General features: G+C 40.1%; 1 protein-coding gene across 1 annotated transcript in view; it reads right to left on the bottom strand.

Annotated features, from left to right (window-relative positions):
* heg1 (heart development protein with EGF-like domains 1) overlaps positions 1-17,818 on the bottom strand; it is a 178,788-nt gene that overhangs the window by 68,152 nt on the left and 92,818 nt on the right. Inside the window, exon 2 of the mRNA XM_072473269.1 lies at positions 6,188-10,540. Within this exon, the coding sequence (XP_072329370.1) occupies positions 6,188-10,540 (4,353 nt within the window). The remainder of the gene's footprint in view (positions 1-6,187; positions 10,541-17,818) is intronic.

The raw sequence follows: 17,818 nt of genomic DNA, 5'->3' as shown, positions 1-17,818 counted from the left end.
AGAGGAATCTGCGTGTATACCAGAGTGTTATTACCATAAAAGTAATGTCTTGATGAGAAAATGGAGACCTTTACATATGCAGGCAGATGAAAAGTGGGCAGAGGTTCATCAAGTAGTATTGCCGGTAGGGTATAGCAAGGAGGTGTTGTGAGTTGCACATGAGGTACCAGTGGGGGTCATTTGGGAATAAGGAAAACTCAAGCTAAAATCCAAAAACATTTTTATTGGCCTGGACTACATAAAGATGTAGTTAAATGTTGTCAATCATGTCACACATGTCAAGTGATAGGGACACCTCAAGCAGTGATAAAACCAGTGCCCTTAATACCCATTCCAGCATTTGAGGAACCTTTTACAAGTGTCCTAATTGATTGCGTAGGACCGCTTCCTAAAACAAAAAGTGGGATCAATATCTTTTGACTATAATGGATGTGTCTACTAGGTTTCCAGAGGCCATTCCAGTACGTAATATTACAGCTGAAAAGATTGTGGCGGAGTTACTTAAATTCTTCACTAGATATGGACTACCCACAGAAATACAATTGTATCAAGGATCAAGTTTTACCTCGAGGCTATTCAAAGAAGTAAAGGATAGCTTAGGAATAAAACAATTTAAATCAACTGCGTACCATCCAGAATTGCAGGGAGCATTAGAAAGGTGGCATCAGACATTAAAGACAATGTTGAGGGCTTATTGTCAAGATTATCCAGAGGATTGGGACAAAGGAATTCCATTCGCACTGTTTGCAATTAGTGATGCACCTAATGAGTCAACCAAAGTTAGTCCTTTTGAACTAATTTTTGGTCATGAGGTAAGAGGACCACTTAAATTGATTAAGGAAAAATTGGTGAGTGAGAAATCGGAAATTACATTATTGGATTACGTGTCAAATTTTAGGGAACGATTAAATAGTGCAGGTGAATTGGCTAGACAACATTTAAAAGTTGCACAAAATGTGATGAAACGGGTAGCGGACAAGAAATCCAAAGTTCGTAGTTTTGCCAGTGGAGATAAAGTTTTAGTGTTGTTACCAGTGGTAGGTGAACCTTTAAAAGCTAGGTTTTGTGGGCCTTATCAGATTGAAAGGAAATTAAGTGAGGTGAATTATGTGGTAAAACACCAGATAGAAGGAAGAATCACCGAGTGTGTCATGTGAATATGCTTAAAAGGTACTTTGAAAGGGAAGGAGAGAAAAAGGAGGAGGTTTAATGATTCTAACTCAAAGTGACGAACCAAATCCAGATGACTGTGAATTTGACATACCTCAAATTAAATTGGAAAATGAGGATGTTCCTAAAAATTGGGATAAATTGTTGAGTTATCTTCCAGAGGAAAAACAAACTGACCTGAAAGAGTTATTGATATCACATGGGCAAGTTTGTGGAGATAAATTGGCAAGTACTAAAATGGCTATACATGATGTAGATGTGCGAAATGCTGTTCCAATCAAACAACATCCATATAGACTTAATCCTTGAAAATTGGCACAGGTTAACAGAGAGATTGAGAGTATGCTTAAAAATGGCATAATTGAAGTGGGTTGCAGTCAATGGAGCTCACCCACAGTGATGGTACCCAATGGTTAATACAGTTACAATAACGGACTCTTATCCTATCCCACGTTTGGAGGATTGCATTGAGAAAGTAGGACAATCAGCTTTTATTTCCAAACTGGATTTAATTAAAGGTTACTGGCAGGTACCTTTATCCGAAAGGGCGAAGGAGATTTCAGCTTTTGTGACTCCAGATGGTATATACCAAAGTTATACCATTTGGCATGAAAAACGCCCCAGCCACATTTCAACGGTAAACTAACAACGTTTACCCAATTGTGCGGTTTATACATCGACGATCTGGTAATTTCCAGCCAGACATGGAAAGACCATTTAAAACATCTGATGGAGTTATTCAATCGACTTCAGGAGGCGGATTTGGTGATAAACCTAGCCAAAAGTGAATTTGGAAAAGCCCAAGTCACTTTCCTTGAGGAGTTTCGATACCCTCGAGACGAAGGGAAATAATGCGATTTCTTGGCATGAGTGGATTTGATCGAACATTTGTGCAAAGGTTTTGTAGCGTGATTGCTCCACTGATGGACTTGTTTAAGAAAGGTCGAAAATTTCAATGGGCAGCGGACTTTCGACAGGCATTTGGCTGCCTGAAAGCTGTGATAACCAATGCACATGTGTTGGAGAATTACAAAGAACTCTGCGATCAGATTGAACTAAAGTATCTGATTTTAAAGAGAAATGCCGAGGCGTAGAGAAATGGACGGATCGTGCGGAGACATGATCAGGGGCTGATTTAGCACACTGGGCTAAATAGCTGGCTTTTAAAGCAGACCAAGGCAGGCCAGCAGCGTGGTTCAATTCCCGTACCAGCCTTCCCGAACAGGCGCCGGAATGTGGTGACTAGGGGCTTTTCACAGTAACTTCATTTGAAGCCTACTTGTGACAATAAGCAATTTTCATTTCATTTCATTTCTTGTTCAAAGAGACTGTCAATCATGAAGGATTTCAGTTGGAGGAAGAAGAACGGGAAAAAAATGGACTATATTATTATACCTGTTTGCGTGTGTTGTTTTTTGCAACGATAAAGTATATTTACTGTGTGCATTTCATAAAGGATGGTGAAAAGGTGAAAAATGAAACCATCTTGAAGTTGATGATTTTTTTTTTCTTGGGGGGCGGTGTCATGAGAATGTCGTTTTAAGAAATGTTTGGCTGCTCGTGTTACTGCAGTGATGTCAGAGTGTGGGTGGAGCTGAGCTCTGGTTATGCTTTTTAGTTTCACTTTGAGAAAAGCTTGGGTGTGTCTGTCTCTTGGTTTCGTTTTTCAGTGTGTTGCAGCTGAAGTCAGCCAAAGCAGCTGTATTGTTGATCTCTCTGCCATGAAGGACTAGCTCTTAATCATTTGGTGAATTCAGAATTATAAATGTTTTCAGTATTGAATGTAAACTCTAATGTGCTTCTGTTTAAAGGTTTGTTAAGTCTTTTGGGTATACAAGGACAGCATACAGGTTACTTAGTGTTGTATTCTTTGGGGGTTATCTTTGAATTAATGGTTGCTAAGATATTCACTGTTTGTTTTTAAAAGGTTAACTTGAGTTCATAGAATAAACATTGTTTTGCTTTAAGAAAGAACTTTTCCATTTCTGAAATACCACACTTGTAGAGTGGGCGGTGTACTCCCCATACCACAATCTATTAAAATTTGTGGGTCAGGTGAATTCCATGATACACTTTGGGGTTCTCTAAAGATGAGGTAATTATGGTGGTGACTAAGCATTTAAAGTTGCCTGAGATACAGTCTGACTCATTAGAAATGGTAAAGATCCAGTTGCAGATTATGCAACTTGAACATGAAAAAGAATTAAAGCAGCTTGAATATACAATGAGAGAAAAAGAAAAGGAGAGCAAAGAAAGAAACAAAGAAAGAATAGCCCTAGCAGAACAAAAAGAAAAAGAAAGGGAGATACAGATCAGGAAAATAGATAAAGAGAGAGAGTTTGAATTTCAGGAAATGGCCATGAAACATGACAGTCAGTTAAAATTGGCAGACGTAAAGGGAAACATACAGTTGGATGATAGTGATGAGAATAGTGAGAAAGAGCGTCATCGTCGAAGCCGTGGTGGGGATCTATTTAAATATGTCCAAGCATTGCCAAGGTTTGACGAGAAGGAGGTTGAAGCCATTTTCATTTCATTTGAGAAGGTAGCTAAACAAATGAAATGGCCACAGGACATATGGGTATTACAGATTCAAACAAAGCTGGTAGGTAGGGCTAGTGAAGTGTTCATAGAATAAACATTGTTTTGCTTTAAAAAAGAACTTTTCCATTTCTGAAGTGCCACACTTGTAGAGTGGGCCGTGTGCTTCCCATACCACAATCTATTAAAAGTTGTGGGTCAGGAGAACTCCATGATACACTTTGGGGTTCTCTAAACCCTGGCCCATAACAAAAGTAACTATTCAGTTCCTCTGCCATTTCTTTGTTTCCTATTATTACTTCTTCAGCCTCATTTTTCAGTGTTCCAATGTCTATTTTTGCCTCTCCCTTACCTTTTATATATTGAAAAAAACTCTTCCTATCTTCCTTTAAATTACTAGCTAGCTTGCACTCATATTTCATCTTCTTTCCCTTTATTGTTTTTTAGTTGTCCTCTGCTCGCTTTTAAAGGCTTCCCTATCCCCTTCCCACTAATCCTCGCCACTTTGTATGCTTTTTCTTTTGATTTTATGCTGTCCTTGACTTCCTTTGTCAGCCATGGATGGCTTGTCCTCCCCTTAACATCTTTCCTCCTCCATGGGATGAATTTCTGTTGTGCCTCCTGAATAACCCTCCAAAACACCTGCCATTGCTGTTCCACTGTCTTCCCTGCTTGGCTCCTGTTCCAATCATCTCAGGCCAGCTCCTCTCTCATGTCTTTTTGTCTATTTTGTCCCTTTTTGTCTACAAAATTATGTAGGGCATAGACAGAGTGGATAGTCAGAGGCTTTTTCCCAGGATAGAGGGGTCAATTACTAGGGGACATAGGTTTAAGGTGAGAGGGGCAAGGTTTAGAGTAGATGTACGAGGCAAGTTTTTTATACAGAGGGTAGTGGGTTCCTGGAACTCGCTGCCGGAGGAGGTGGTGGAAGCAGGGACGATAGTGACATTTAAGGGCCACCTGCCCCGGAAGAGATCCCAATGGTCCAGAAATCTGAAACCTCTCTCCTACACCACCAGTTTAGCCACGTGTTTAGCTGCACTATCCTCCTATTTCTAGCCTCACTGGCATGTGGCACAGGGAGTAATCCTGGGATTACAACCTTAGAGGTCCTGCTTTTTAGCTTACTGCCTGACTCCCTGAACTCCTTCTGCAGAACCTCATCACTCTTCCTACCTATGTCGTTAGTACCTATGTGTACTACGACCTCTGGCTACTCCCCCTCCCCCTTCAGGATGTCCTGTATTCGTTCAGAGACACTTGACCCTGGCTAGAGGGAGGCAACCATCCTGGAGTCTCTTTCACGTCCACAGAAGTGCCTGTCTGTGCCCCTTACTATAGAGTCACTTATAGCTATCGCTCTCCTGCACTTTGCCCTCCCCTGCTGAGCAACAGAGCCAGTTGTGGTGCCACTGTTCTGGCTGCTCTTGTTTTCCCCTGATAGGCTATCCCCCCCAACGGTATAATTGTTAGAGAGGGGGATAGTCACAAGGGATTCCTGCATTGACTGCCTGCCCTTTCTAGTGGTCACCCATCTGTCTGCCTGCATCTTGGGTGTGACCACGTCTCCATAACTCTTATCGATGACGCTTTCCGCCACCTGCATGCTCCTCAGTGCATCCAACTGCTGCTCCAACCGAACCACGCGGTCTGTGAGGAGTTGCCATTGGTTACACTTGCTTCAGGCGTCATCGACCGGAATTCTGGAAGCGTCACAGAACTGCCACATCTCACAGTTCGAGCACTGCACCCCGCTGAGTGACATTTAAGCACTAGTTAATTAATTTAAAATAAACACTTAAATTATTGTTAGATTAAGTTACAAGTAATTATATGGCCCTGGCGCTAGAGTTTTACTGCAAAATTAAATGCTAAATACTAATCTCTGCCCACAGGTTAAGTTACTCCTCCACCTAGTTAATTAATACTTTTTAATTCGTTTTTTTCAATGAATAATTCTATGTTCATTTGTATCCTCATTATTTGGCCATATTTCTGACATTTTTACGGCATAGTTCCTACCACCCAACAGCCCCCAGTTCGGGCATCTTATTACCAATGTTTCTGGGCAGCACGGTGGCGCACTGGTTAGCACTGCTGCCTCACAGCGCCACGGTCCCAGGTTCGATCCCGGCTCTGGGTCACTGTCCGTGTGGAGTTTGCACATTCTCCCCGTGTTTGCATGGGTTTCTCCCCCACAACTCAAAGATGTGCAGAGTAGGCGGATTGGCCACAGTAAATTGCCCTTTAATTGGAAAAAATAAATTGGGTACTCTAAATTTATCTTTTTTAAATTACCAATGCTTCTAACATTCATCGTAACAAAAATAATTATTATCTGCCAACAAAACGAATTTCAATAATTATCGATTAACCAGATCTGGTTAGGAAAACACAAAATATACCACTGCCTGTATATGATGCGAATTTTAAGTATGCTATTTTCATATAAATCACAGTCACCATTTTAAATTACCTGTGGTTGCTCTGGAGATTTCAGGTACACTTGTACTGGTAACATGAATCACAGTCATTGGCTCAGAAGTAACTCTTCCTTTAGTAGTCGGAGGCTTTGTGCTTGTCAGCGTCCTTGTGGGAGTAGTTGGAATCTCTGTGGTACTGTCTGAAATTTGTGTGCTTGTTGGTATCATTGTACTAATTGGAGACATTGTACTAGTTGATGTCCTTGTGCTAGTTGAGGTCCTTGTGCTAGTTGAGGTCCTTGTGCTAGTTGAGGTCCATCTGCTGGTCAAAAACTTCACGCTAACTGAAGTTCTTGTACTAGTTTGTTCAGTTGTCTTAATAACAGCAGTTGTCGGTGTTTTGACTTCTTTTGAAGTACTCATAAAAATAGGTGGATTAGTCCATTCAGTGGCAAATTCAGTCCCTGTTGTACTAATTATTGCAGGCTTTGGTGTGACAGATGGAACTTGCAAAATTGTAGTATATCTTCTGGTCTGAGACCTCGGTGTTATTACAGTTGGTGCCGAGGATGTTCTTTCTACTTCTCTAACAGGTAGTTCCATGGTAGAAAATGACAAATGGGCACTTGTTGTCATAGGCAGTGAAGTTCTAGAATTGTCTGGTGTTCCTTCAGGAAGTACACTCCTCAGAGTAGTGCTTGGCGTTGTTGCAATTTGTGTTTTAACAAAATCCTTGGTTTCTGATTCAACTAAATCTAGTTCAGAAATATTAGCTGCTGTAAAGTTAGAACTTAACTCTGTGAAATCATTCACTAAGCCTTCAGAATCTGAATGTACCGAAGACAATGTTGTTGCAATCAAGTTCTCAATGTTGTATATTTCAGACAGAACAGTAGTGGTTAAGAAACCATCTGTAATTCTGGGAAGTAAATGACTTGTTGCTGTGACGGCTGTTATAGTTTCAGCACCTGAGATAAAAAGGGAGCGACTTGTCGACCTTGAACCATTTGTCTGAGTATCAACTGACTGTGTGGAAGATATACTTAGTGACCCTAATGCATTTGACCCATTAGTAACATCATTAATTTCAATAGGTATGGATGTTGCATGTGAATGAATTGTCTCTTCAGAACTATTTGTTGCAATACTGAGTATTTTAGAATGGCTCAATGGAGTACTTAAAGGGTTTTCGGAACTATTTGTTGTAGAACTTACAAAAAGTTTAGAATCATTGAGTGAAGTACTTAGAGAGTTTTCCGAATAATTTTGAGCACTATTTAAAGCACTTTCAGAAAAATTTGGTGAAGTACTCACTGTTTCAGAATCATTCAATGAAGCATTTAAAGGCTTTTTTGAATAATTTGGTGAAGTGCTTAGAGATCTTTCACTATCACTTGGTGAAGCATTTGAAGAGCTTTCAAAATCATTTGTCAAAGTACTTGAACTTATCGAATAATTTTGAACACTTATAGTAGATACTTTATAAACATTTGGCAAAGTAGTTAAAGATCTTTTAAAATCATTCAGTGAAGTACTTGATTTTTCAGAATCACTTGAAGAGTTTGAAGATTTTTCAAAAACATTAATCAATGTACTTGACCATTCAGGACCATTATGAGCACTATCTGTAGATATTTTGGAATCATTTGGCAAAGTACCTAAAGATCTTTTAAAATCATTCAGTGAAATAGTTGATTTTTCAGAATCATTTGAAGAGTTTGAAGATTTTTCAAAAACATTCATCAATGTACTTGACCATCCAGAACCATTATGAGCACCATCTGTAGATATTTTGGAATCATTTGGCAAAGTACTTAAAGATCTTTTAAAATCATTCAGTGAAGTAGTTGATTTTTCAGAATAACTTGAAGAGTTTGAGGAATTTTCAAAAACATTAATCAATGTACTTGACGATTCAAAACCATGAGCACTATCTGTAGATACCTTCGAATGATTTGGCAACGTACTTAAAGATCTTTTAAAATCATTCAGTGAAGTAGTTGATTTTTCAGAATCACTTGAAAAGTTTAAGGATTTTTCAAAAACATTAATCAATGTACTTGCCCATTCAGAACTATTTTGAACACTGTCTATAAATACTTTTGAATCATTTGGCAAAGACGTTAAATATCTTTTAAAATCATTCAGTGAAGTACTTGATTTTTCAGAATCATTTGAAGAGTTTGAAGATTTTTCAAAAACATTAATCAATGTACTTGACCATTCAGAACCATTTTGAGCACTATCTGTAGATATTTTAGAATGATTTGGCAAAGACGTTAAATATCTTTTAAAATCATTCAGTGAAGTACTTGATTTTTCAGAATCATTTGAAGAGTTTGAAGATTTTTCAAAAACATTAATCAATGTACTTGACCATTCAGAACCATTTTGAGCACTATCTGTAGATATTTTAGAATGATTTGGCAAAGTACTTAAAGATCTTTTAAAATCATTCAGTGAAGTAGTTGATTTTTCAGAATCATTTGAAAAGTTTAAGGATTTTTCAAAAACATTAATCAATGTACTTGACCATTCAGAACTATTTTGAACACTGTCTGCAAATACTTTTGAATCATTTGGCAAAGACGTTAAGTATCTTTTAAAATCATTCAGTGAAGTACTTGATTTTTCAGAATCATTTGAAGAGTTTGAAGATTTTTCAAAAACATTAATCAATGTACTTGACCATTCAGAACCATTTTGAGCACTATCTGTAGATATTTTAGAATGATTTGGGAAAGTACTTAAAGATCTTTTAAAATCATTCAGTGAAGTAGTTGATTTTTCAGAATCATTTGAAAAGTTTAAGGATTTTTCAAAAACATTAATCAATGTACTTGACCATTCAGAACTATTTTGAACACTGTCTGCAAATACTTTTGAATCATTTGGCAAAGACGTTAAATATCTTTTAAAATCATTCAGTGAAGTACTTGATTTCTCAGAATCATTTGAAGAGTTTGAAGATTTTTGAAAACCATTAATTAATGTACTTGACCATTCAGAGCCATTTTGAACACGATCTGCAGATATTTTGGAATCATTTGGCAAAGTACCTAAAGATCTTTTAAAATCATTCAGTGAAGTAGTTGATTTTTCAGAATCACTTGAAAAGTTTAAGGATTTTTCAAAAACATTAATCAATGTACTTGACCATTCAGAACTATTTTGAACACTGTCTGCAAATACTTTTGAATCATTTGGCAAAGACGTTAAATATCTTTTAAAATCATTCAGTGAAGTACTTGATTTCTCAGAATCATTTGAAGAGTTTGAAGATTTTTGAAAACCATTAATTAATGTACTTGACCATTCAGAGCCATTTTGAACACGATCTGCAGATATTTTGGAATCATTTGGCAAAGTACCTAAAGATCTTTTAAAATCATTCAGTGAAGTAGTTGATTTTTCAGAATCACTTGAAAAGTTTAAAGATTTTTCAAAAACATTAATCAATGTACTTGACCATTCAGAACTATTTTGAACACTGTCTATAAATACTTTTGAATCATTTGGCAAAGTCGTTAAATATCTTTTAAAATCATTCAGTGAAGTAGTTGATTTTTCAGAATCACTTGAAGAGTTTGAAGATTTTTCAAAAACATTAATCAACGTACTTGACCATTCAGAACCATTTTGAGCACTATCTGTAGATATTTTAGAATCACTTGGCAAAGTACTTACAGATCTTTTAAAATCATTTGGCGAAGCACTCAATCTTTCAGAATCATTCGGTGAAGTACTTAAAGACCATTTCATATAGTTCTGCATGCTATTTAAAGACCTCTCATCAATATTTTGCAAAATACTCATTACTTCAGGATCATTTGGTGAAATACTTGAAGATCTTTCTAAATTGTTCTGCTCAGTACTTAAAGATATTTTGGATACATTTGGCAAGGTATTTAAAGGCATTTTTAAAACATTTGGTTCAGTATATAAAGATCCTTCAAAAGTGCCAGATGAAGTAGTTAACAACCTTTCAAGATTATCAGTCCCCTTTGACGTTTTGTCATGACTCCAGCTTCTAAATTCTTCAACTTTCCTTGAAGCCTCATTGTCCAAAAGTGATGTTAACGGGTGACTTCTGGAATCAAACAGATCTGTAGATATGATGCCTCTTGAAGGTATTGTGGAATATGAATGATTAGTTGATTCAGAATCAGTTCTAATACTTTCTCCAAATTCTGATGTTGAAGTCAGGGTCGGTAAAGGACTTTGTGAACTGTTGGTAACTGGTATGAAGGAAGTGGACACTCCACTATTTTCCATAAATGTGCTATTAGTTAACATATGCAGTTCCACTTCTCCAGTCCTGGAGGTATATGTGCTGTTATTTTCAGAATCATGTATCCAACTTTCTGGTGTGACGCTGCTGTTTGTCTGAATTCTCCTCCCAGGCCCTAAAAACAACGAACAAAAAGCACTGTGGTTAATTCCATGTACCTTTTTGTTTTATACATAGGCAGTGGGATAATATAACAGTAACATTTGAAAATGTCAAGTAATTTAAGTTTGCAAGAAGAAAAATTGCTCCAGAATATATCATTTTAGGTGTATATTCAGAATGCCAAATGTGCAATAATAAAATACATCATGTTTCGATTTCAAGGCTGGGTCTGTGAAGTGTTGAAATCCTACAGTTATCAACACTCTAAGAGCATGGACGCTGGTCTGTCAGCTGAAAGGGAGATCAAAACTAACATCCGCTCTCTCTGTCAGGGCAACCCCGTTTCCCACCAGGTGTTATGGACCATGGATTCGATATCTGGAGGGATAGAGATATTTGAAGGCTGAGCAATATATTTAGTAATGTTTTCTTGTCATCTTTTGAACAGCTGTGCCAATAGTTTGCCATACCAAGATACTCCTTTTTCAAATATCTGCAATGAAACCTAAGCAATTAATCAGCAAGTTTTATGACACTTTATGTTTTAGATCCTGTTTGAGGATATTAGAAACACTGCGACCTTGGGAAAAAGACTTCACAGCCAGTATTGTAGAGGAGACCTGGGGTAATATATGGGAAAATGCCAATGAGATTTCAGTCTGTAACAGAACAAAGGTGACTCAGTTCAAAATATTACACCATCTGCATTTCACACCAAGCCTGAGATCTCTATATCATTGCTGTGCCAAAGGTGCAAGGTAGTTGAGGGAGACTACATACACTGTGTGTGGTCCTGTGTCAAAATTAAATCCCATTGATCTGGTTTACTTAAAGAGTTGAGAAGATATTCATTATGGCCTCATAATTTGATCCTTTGTTCCTAACTCTGGGGCTCCCGGATAGAAGAATTATTGATGCTAATGAAAAAAGGCGGGAAAATATCCTAACTTTTGCAGCACCAAAGAACATCCTTTGCTCCTGGATTAGCGGCAAATATCCTTCAATTCAGAATTGACATAAAATTATCATGGAATGTATCCCTATGGAGTTCCTAACTTGCATACTGTGGTAGTATGTATTGGGGGTCATGTGGGACTGGAAGCCCTAATGTCATTGGCTGACAGATCCCGGGTCCTGGTTGGCCGTTGACCTCTAGCTCCGCCCTGAAGGCGGAGTATAAGAAGCCGGAGTCCTCCCCCGCAGGCCATTCTACTATCGAGCTGCGGGGGAACAGACACGCTTAATAAAGCCTCATCGACTTCACTCTATTCGTCTCACGGAGTCTTTGTGCGCTACACATACTCTGTTAAAAATCCGATGCATTCCAAAAGGTTTGGGGGCCCTATCTCAAATTTATAGGTTCCGTATCAGAAATATAGAAACTTATAAAATAGGAGCAGGAAGAGGCCATTTGGCCCTTCAAGCCTTTTTCCCTCTTATTATGATCATGGCTGATCATCCAACTCAATAGCCTAATCACATGTCTGACTTGTTCCTCCTGAAGCACCGTCTTAAACTTGCTACACGTGAGGGTGCATATCATATTGGGGCAGCACGGTAGCCTTGTGGATAGCACAATTGCTTCACAGCTCCAGGGTCCCAGGTTCGATTCCAGCTTGGGTCACTGTCTGTGCGGAGTCTGCACATCCTCCCCGTGTGTGCGTGGGTTTCCTCCGGGTGCTCCGGTTTCCTCCCACAGTCCAAAGATGTGCAGGTTAGGTGGATTGGCCATGATAAATTGCCCTTAGTGTCCAAAATTGCCCTTGGTGTTGGGTGGGGTTACTGGGTTATGGGGATAGGGTGGCGGTGTTGACCTTGGGTGGGGTGCTCTTTCCAAGAGCCGGTGCAGACTCGATGGGCCGAATGGCCTCCTTCTGCACTGTAAATTCTATGATCTATATTACCATGTTTTCATGACTTTATCTTCCTCTCCCCGTCCTCTAACTTATCTGTTTACGTTTCTTTATAGTATAATCAGAGGCACCAAGTTTAATGATTAAGCTGAATCAACTACATTGGGGTTTGTCTTGTCTTCTTCTGTATTCATGTACGCAGAAAGGGCGGCATGTGGCACAATGGTTAGCATTGCTACCTGCGGGGCTGAGGACCCGGGTTTGAATCCCGGCCCTGGGTCACTGTCCGTGTGGAGTTTGCACATTCTCCGTGTCTGCGTGGGTTTCACCCCCACAACCCAACGATGTGCTGGTTAGGTGGATTGGCCACGTAAAATTGCCCCTTGATTGGAAAATATATAATTGGGTACTCTAAAATTTTAAAAAAGATTAATGTACGCAGAAGCACTTATGCTCTACTCTGCCAGTTTTGAGGGTTTGTTGCGTTATTTGTAAAAATGGAAAAAAATCTAATTTTTAAAAATCTAAAAATCATGTCACTACCACATCAAGAGTGCTTACATTTGTACCATTGTAAAATTTTGTCAATTTAATTTCAGGTTTTAAGATGGATGAAGGTATATTATATGATGATTTAAATATATATAAGTATCACTGTCTTGTATTGAATAGCAACTAGATTATTTCTGCACATGTTTATCAAAGAAAATAACACTGCTGTACATGTGCTAATGATGATGAACTTGTATAATAAAGCCATTAATTAGATAGAGTAAAACTTTAAAGATCTTGGTACTAAAAATTGTACTCCAGTTACAATGCCCCAGGGCTCGGAGGTCATGGGTCAAAATGTTCATTAAATTGGTGGACAAATTATTTCTGCATCAGAAACTGTTACAAAACGGGCAACATGCCTGGAACACGCAAAGACATCGATCTGAAGTCTCAAATTATTTACATCAAACCAACGAGCTGTAGACATCAATCCGGCATACCCATGGAGCTTGACAGTCAGAGCATTGAAAAATGCGGCAGGGCTGGCCTACAGGCAAGTCATGGGGAGTGGGTTGGGAGGGAGAATTGTATGGGATGAGGCAAATGTCTGATGGCAACAGCTCACAGGATTGCTGTGGATCTAGAGGCAGAATCTTCTGGCCCCACTAGCAGCGGAAGCTTGGTGGGTAAAGGAACTTAATTTGGCAGGGGACCAAATATCAGTTTCCCGATAACAGATGCATTTTAGCAATTACGTTTTCCTGAGCTTGGTTCTCATCTCATGTTAAGACTCGCTTCCCATTTTGAGGAATCACAGTTTCAGTGTGACAGCATTGTACAGCAGAGAAAGCGACAACAGTGCACCACATTCTCAATTTGCTCGACTACCTTCTCCCCCTGTCACCACCAACTTTAAACAATCAAAACTCCCAACACACTTGACGCACCAAATCAATTGTCTTCCTTCTGACACCCTTGAACGTCCGCCATTACCTTTACACCTATAACTATCATCCTTCACATGCCTACTCTCCACTCTGAGCCTATATCCGTTATCATCCCCATGCCCACCTCCCATTATCCAAGCTGTAGTGATATGCATAAACAAGTGTATGTGTAAATATGTAGAGCCTCCGACCAGTAGGTGTCAGGCAAGTCAATGGCACTGCATCATGGAGGGAGTCTGGAGAAGAAGCCGTTGTGGTCAGTCGTGTTTGTGTTAGTTCCGGTTTGATAGCATTAATTTCCTACCCACGGTTTGGTATACTATAATAAAATCAACTAGTCTTGAACTTGATGTTCTTTAGTATGCCAACTCAGTAATTGTCTCTGTACAAGAACATAACACAAGCCTTATTTTTTTCCATTTATGTGACCCCCCACCATGAAACCTTCAGCTACCCGACTATCACCCTGGATCTGCCACCCGACTGCATCCCACTACCGACCCCCCAACCCCCTTCACGGTAACTGTTTGCTCCCTTACCATTAGTTCAATCCCTAGGTTCTACCGTAGACAGCACCAACTCCACCATCTGGGACCAACTCTCTCCCACCATCCCTACTCAGAAGCCCCCTCAGCCAAACATAGGAGCTCCAGAGGAAAGAAGCAAGACCCTGTTCACCATCCCTGCATCGTTGGATACCCTCACGGTCTCCATCCCTTCCCAGCTCGTCCTCTGTTGCTGTCCTGGAGAGTTTGATTTCCTTCCCGCCTCTACTGGATGAAAATCTCCAGGGAGGTTTTGCTGAATTGTGGTGCCACATGTTGTCTGGTCTGCCACATCCACCTCTTGGTAGAATCTGGAGCTCCTGGTTTACAGCCAAGGAATGAATGACTGGGTGGCTTTTAAATACGGTGCCCAGACCTTCAATCCCATGAGGTAATGGCAGGGACAGTAACTTTGTATCCGCTACCTTCCACCTCTGCTGCAAGATTTGGCAAGCTCCTTACAAACACATATGTAATGGGCTGAACTGTGCAAGGACGCATGTGCTCAGCCATCCTGCACCCCCTCAGTGGAAATGGCTGCCATCTCCACACCCACCACCGAACCAGAACGGAAGATTGCGGCCTGTGATTATGCTCCTCCTGACTCCACATTGATGTTTGTGAAAAACACTTTACTTAGCATTTCAGAAGCGCTGTCTATGCCTCTATATACCCACAAAAAGTGAGTAGAGCATGAGCATAACATTCTCTTCCCAGATTGGCAATGACACTCTAATGGGCCCCTGATTAGCACATTCAGTGGTTCTAATGCCTGATTTAGGCCTGTGCACTTCCGGGGTTGTGGTGGAATTTCACATAAAAGATTATGAAACTAAATTGCGCCCCCCCCCCCCCCCACCCCCCCCCCCCCCCACCCCTCCGATTCTAACTCTTTAAAAAGAAAAGGAAACACTTGCATATATGAAGTGCTTTTCACAACAACTGCACATCCTCATAGCACTTTTATTGCTCATTAAATCCTTTTGAAGTGCAGTCACCACTGTAAAATAAGGAAAAAGACCGTGCTGGTACCAATATCTCCCCCCGTAAATTCTAGATGCAAGAAACTAGAATGGGGAGGGGCGGAGGGGTATTGCTATTTTGTACTTGAATAAAGTGAGAGAAAAAGTATAATTATTACTGATCCATTCATGTCCTTTTTGAAGATATTGTCAGGTAAATGTTTGGAATTTGGACTCTCAGCACAGGGTTCTCCTACTTGGATATGATGGGGAAGGACCTGCAGGATTTTAGTGGCCGGGCCTGTTGATTTCAACAAAGAACAAAAAACTGTACCGCACAGGAACAGGCCTTTCGGCCTTCCAAGCCCGTGCCGACCATGCTACCCGACTAAACTACAATCTTCTACATTTCCTGGGTCCGTATCCCTCTATTCCCATCCTATTCATGTATTTGTCAAGATGCCCCTTAAATCTTTCCCTGCAAAAATTCCCAATATCCATCCTTAGCAGGAAAAGTTTCACGGCATGAGTCCAAATACATAAGATTACTCCTGATATCTTCTTGTCTAAAATTTAATTGACGCTTTCACACAGGTTCCTGTGACTCTCTGCTGACCTGGATTAATGGTCTCCATCACTGAGCAGTACATTCATAAGTGAAGACGTATAATAAAGAGAAGAAAGGACTTTTTACATCTTGTCAAAAACAAGATAGGCGTGAGAATGTACAACATATTCATGTTCCTAGGCCTGCCGCTTTCCAAATATTTATCAGAAGCATCTAAATAATTGCGGACACATTTATAGATGTTACAGGATGGAAAACAATCCCTCTTTTAAACACCCACATAAATAAAGTCAAAAGCAGAGCTAATCCAGAATTTATACATAGGTTTGCACAAATATAGATTGAAAATTGTACTCTATATTTCAACTGGAACCTTCTAAGAATATGAGCAGTGTTGCTCAGGGTAAGCTAACTATTGTAAGGGCCCCTCCTACTTATTTCCTGTTTATTCCCGCTTTGCCTCTTTCTTTTCTTTTTTGCTATTATATTTTTGATCCATGGAGGATTAATGGACATGTGACTTTAAGGCAAAACAGCTTGTAAGTGGTCTGTGCCTTTAATTCGAGCAGAGGATTGCAGCAGCAGGAAGGCATCAGTGATGGCTCACTTTGATTGCCTTGGCTGGTGACCACTGAATTGGCTCAAATATCCGTGCCCTGACCTGTGACCAGTGGTCATTGGTTCTGATCTCACTGATATGTGCCTCAGTGTCACAAGGCTGAAGTTTGTTTCACTTTGATTCTGAAGCCTCGATGGAGGAGTTCCAACTCTTTCCAAAAGGTCTGATGCATTTTCTCTAGAAATCCAGTTAGCTGTGCAAAAATCTGTCCTGGTCCACCCACATCGACGCCTCGACCAAGGAACACAACAGCGCCTATACTTCCTCAGGAAACTAAGGAAATTGACATGTCCACATTGACTCTTACCAGCTTTTACAGATGCACCATAGAAAGCATCCTATCTGGCTGCATCGCAACCTGGTATGGCAACTGCTCAGCCCAAGACCGTAAGAAATGACATAGAGTCATGAACGCAGCCCAGTCCATCATGTGAACTCACCTCCCATCCATTGACTCTATCTACACCTCCCGCTGCCTGGGGAAAGCGGACAGCATAATCAAAGAGCCCACCCACCCGGCTTACTCACTCTTCCAACTTCGTCCATTGGGCAGGAGATACAGAAGTCTGAGAACACGCACTAACGGATTCAAAAACAGCTTCTTCCCCATTGTTACCAGACTCCTAAACAATCCTCTTATGGACTGATCTGAACTCGTCACACACCTTCTCTACCGAGTAGTACTACACTCCTGTATGCTTCACCCGATGCCTGTGTCTATGTATTTACATTGTGTATTTTATATTGCCCTATTATGTATTTTCTTTTCATGCACGGAATGATCTGTCTGATATGCACGCAGAACAATACTTTTCACTGTACTTCAGTACACATGACGATAAACAAATCTAATCCAATTCAAGAGTGCTTCTCTCTAGCAAGACTGGGCACAGTTCTCTTGGGACTGCAGAGATGTAAAGCCAAACCAAGTGCTGAAGAGAGGGTTTGATGTGAAAGAAAGAAGGAGGCCTAAATATGAACCTTCGAGTTGAGGACCCAGTTTGATAAGAACTAAAGTGACTCTCTGGAAATCTGCTGCCTGTATGTCCTACATTCTCTAACCTGTGGGACCCTTCAATTAATTATTCTGCAAGGAAGGGGCTGTTTAGCACAGGGCTAAATCACTGGCTTTGAAAGCAGACCCAGGCAGGCCAGCAGCACGGTTCAATTCCCGTAACAGCCTCCCCGAACAGGGGCCGGAATGTGGCGACTAGGGGCTTTTCACAGTAACTTCATTTGAAGCCTACTTGTGACAATAAGCAATTTTCATTTTCATTTCATTCATTCATTTCATTTCATTTC

The sequence above is a fragment of the Scyliorhinus torazame genome, chromosome 2 (assembly GCF_047496885.1).
Source record: "Scyliorhinus torazame isolate Kashiwa2021f chromosome 2, sScyTor2.1, whole genome shotgun sequence".
NCBI lineage: Eukaryota > Metazoa > Chordata > Chondrichthyes > Carcharhiniformes > Scyliorhinidae > Scyliorhinus > Scyliorhinus torazame.
The sequence above is the reverse complement of the archived record's forward strand: the minus strand, read 5'-3'. Positions and strand labels throughout refer to the sequence as shown.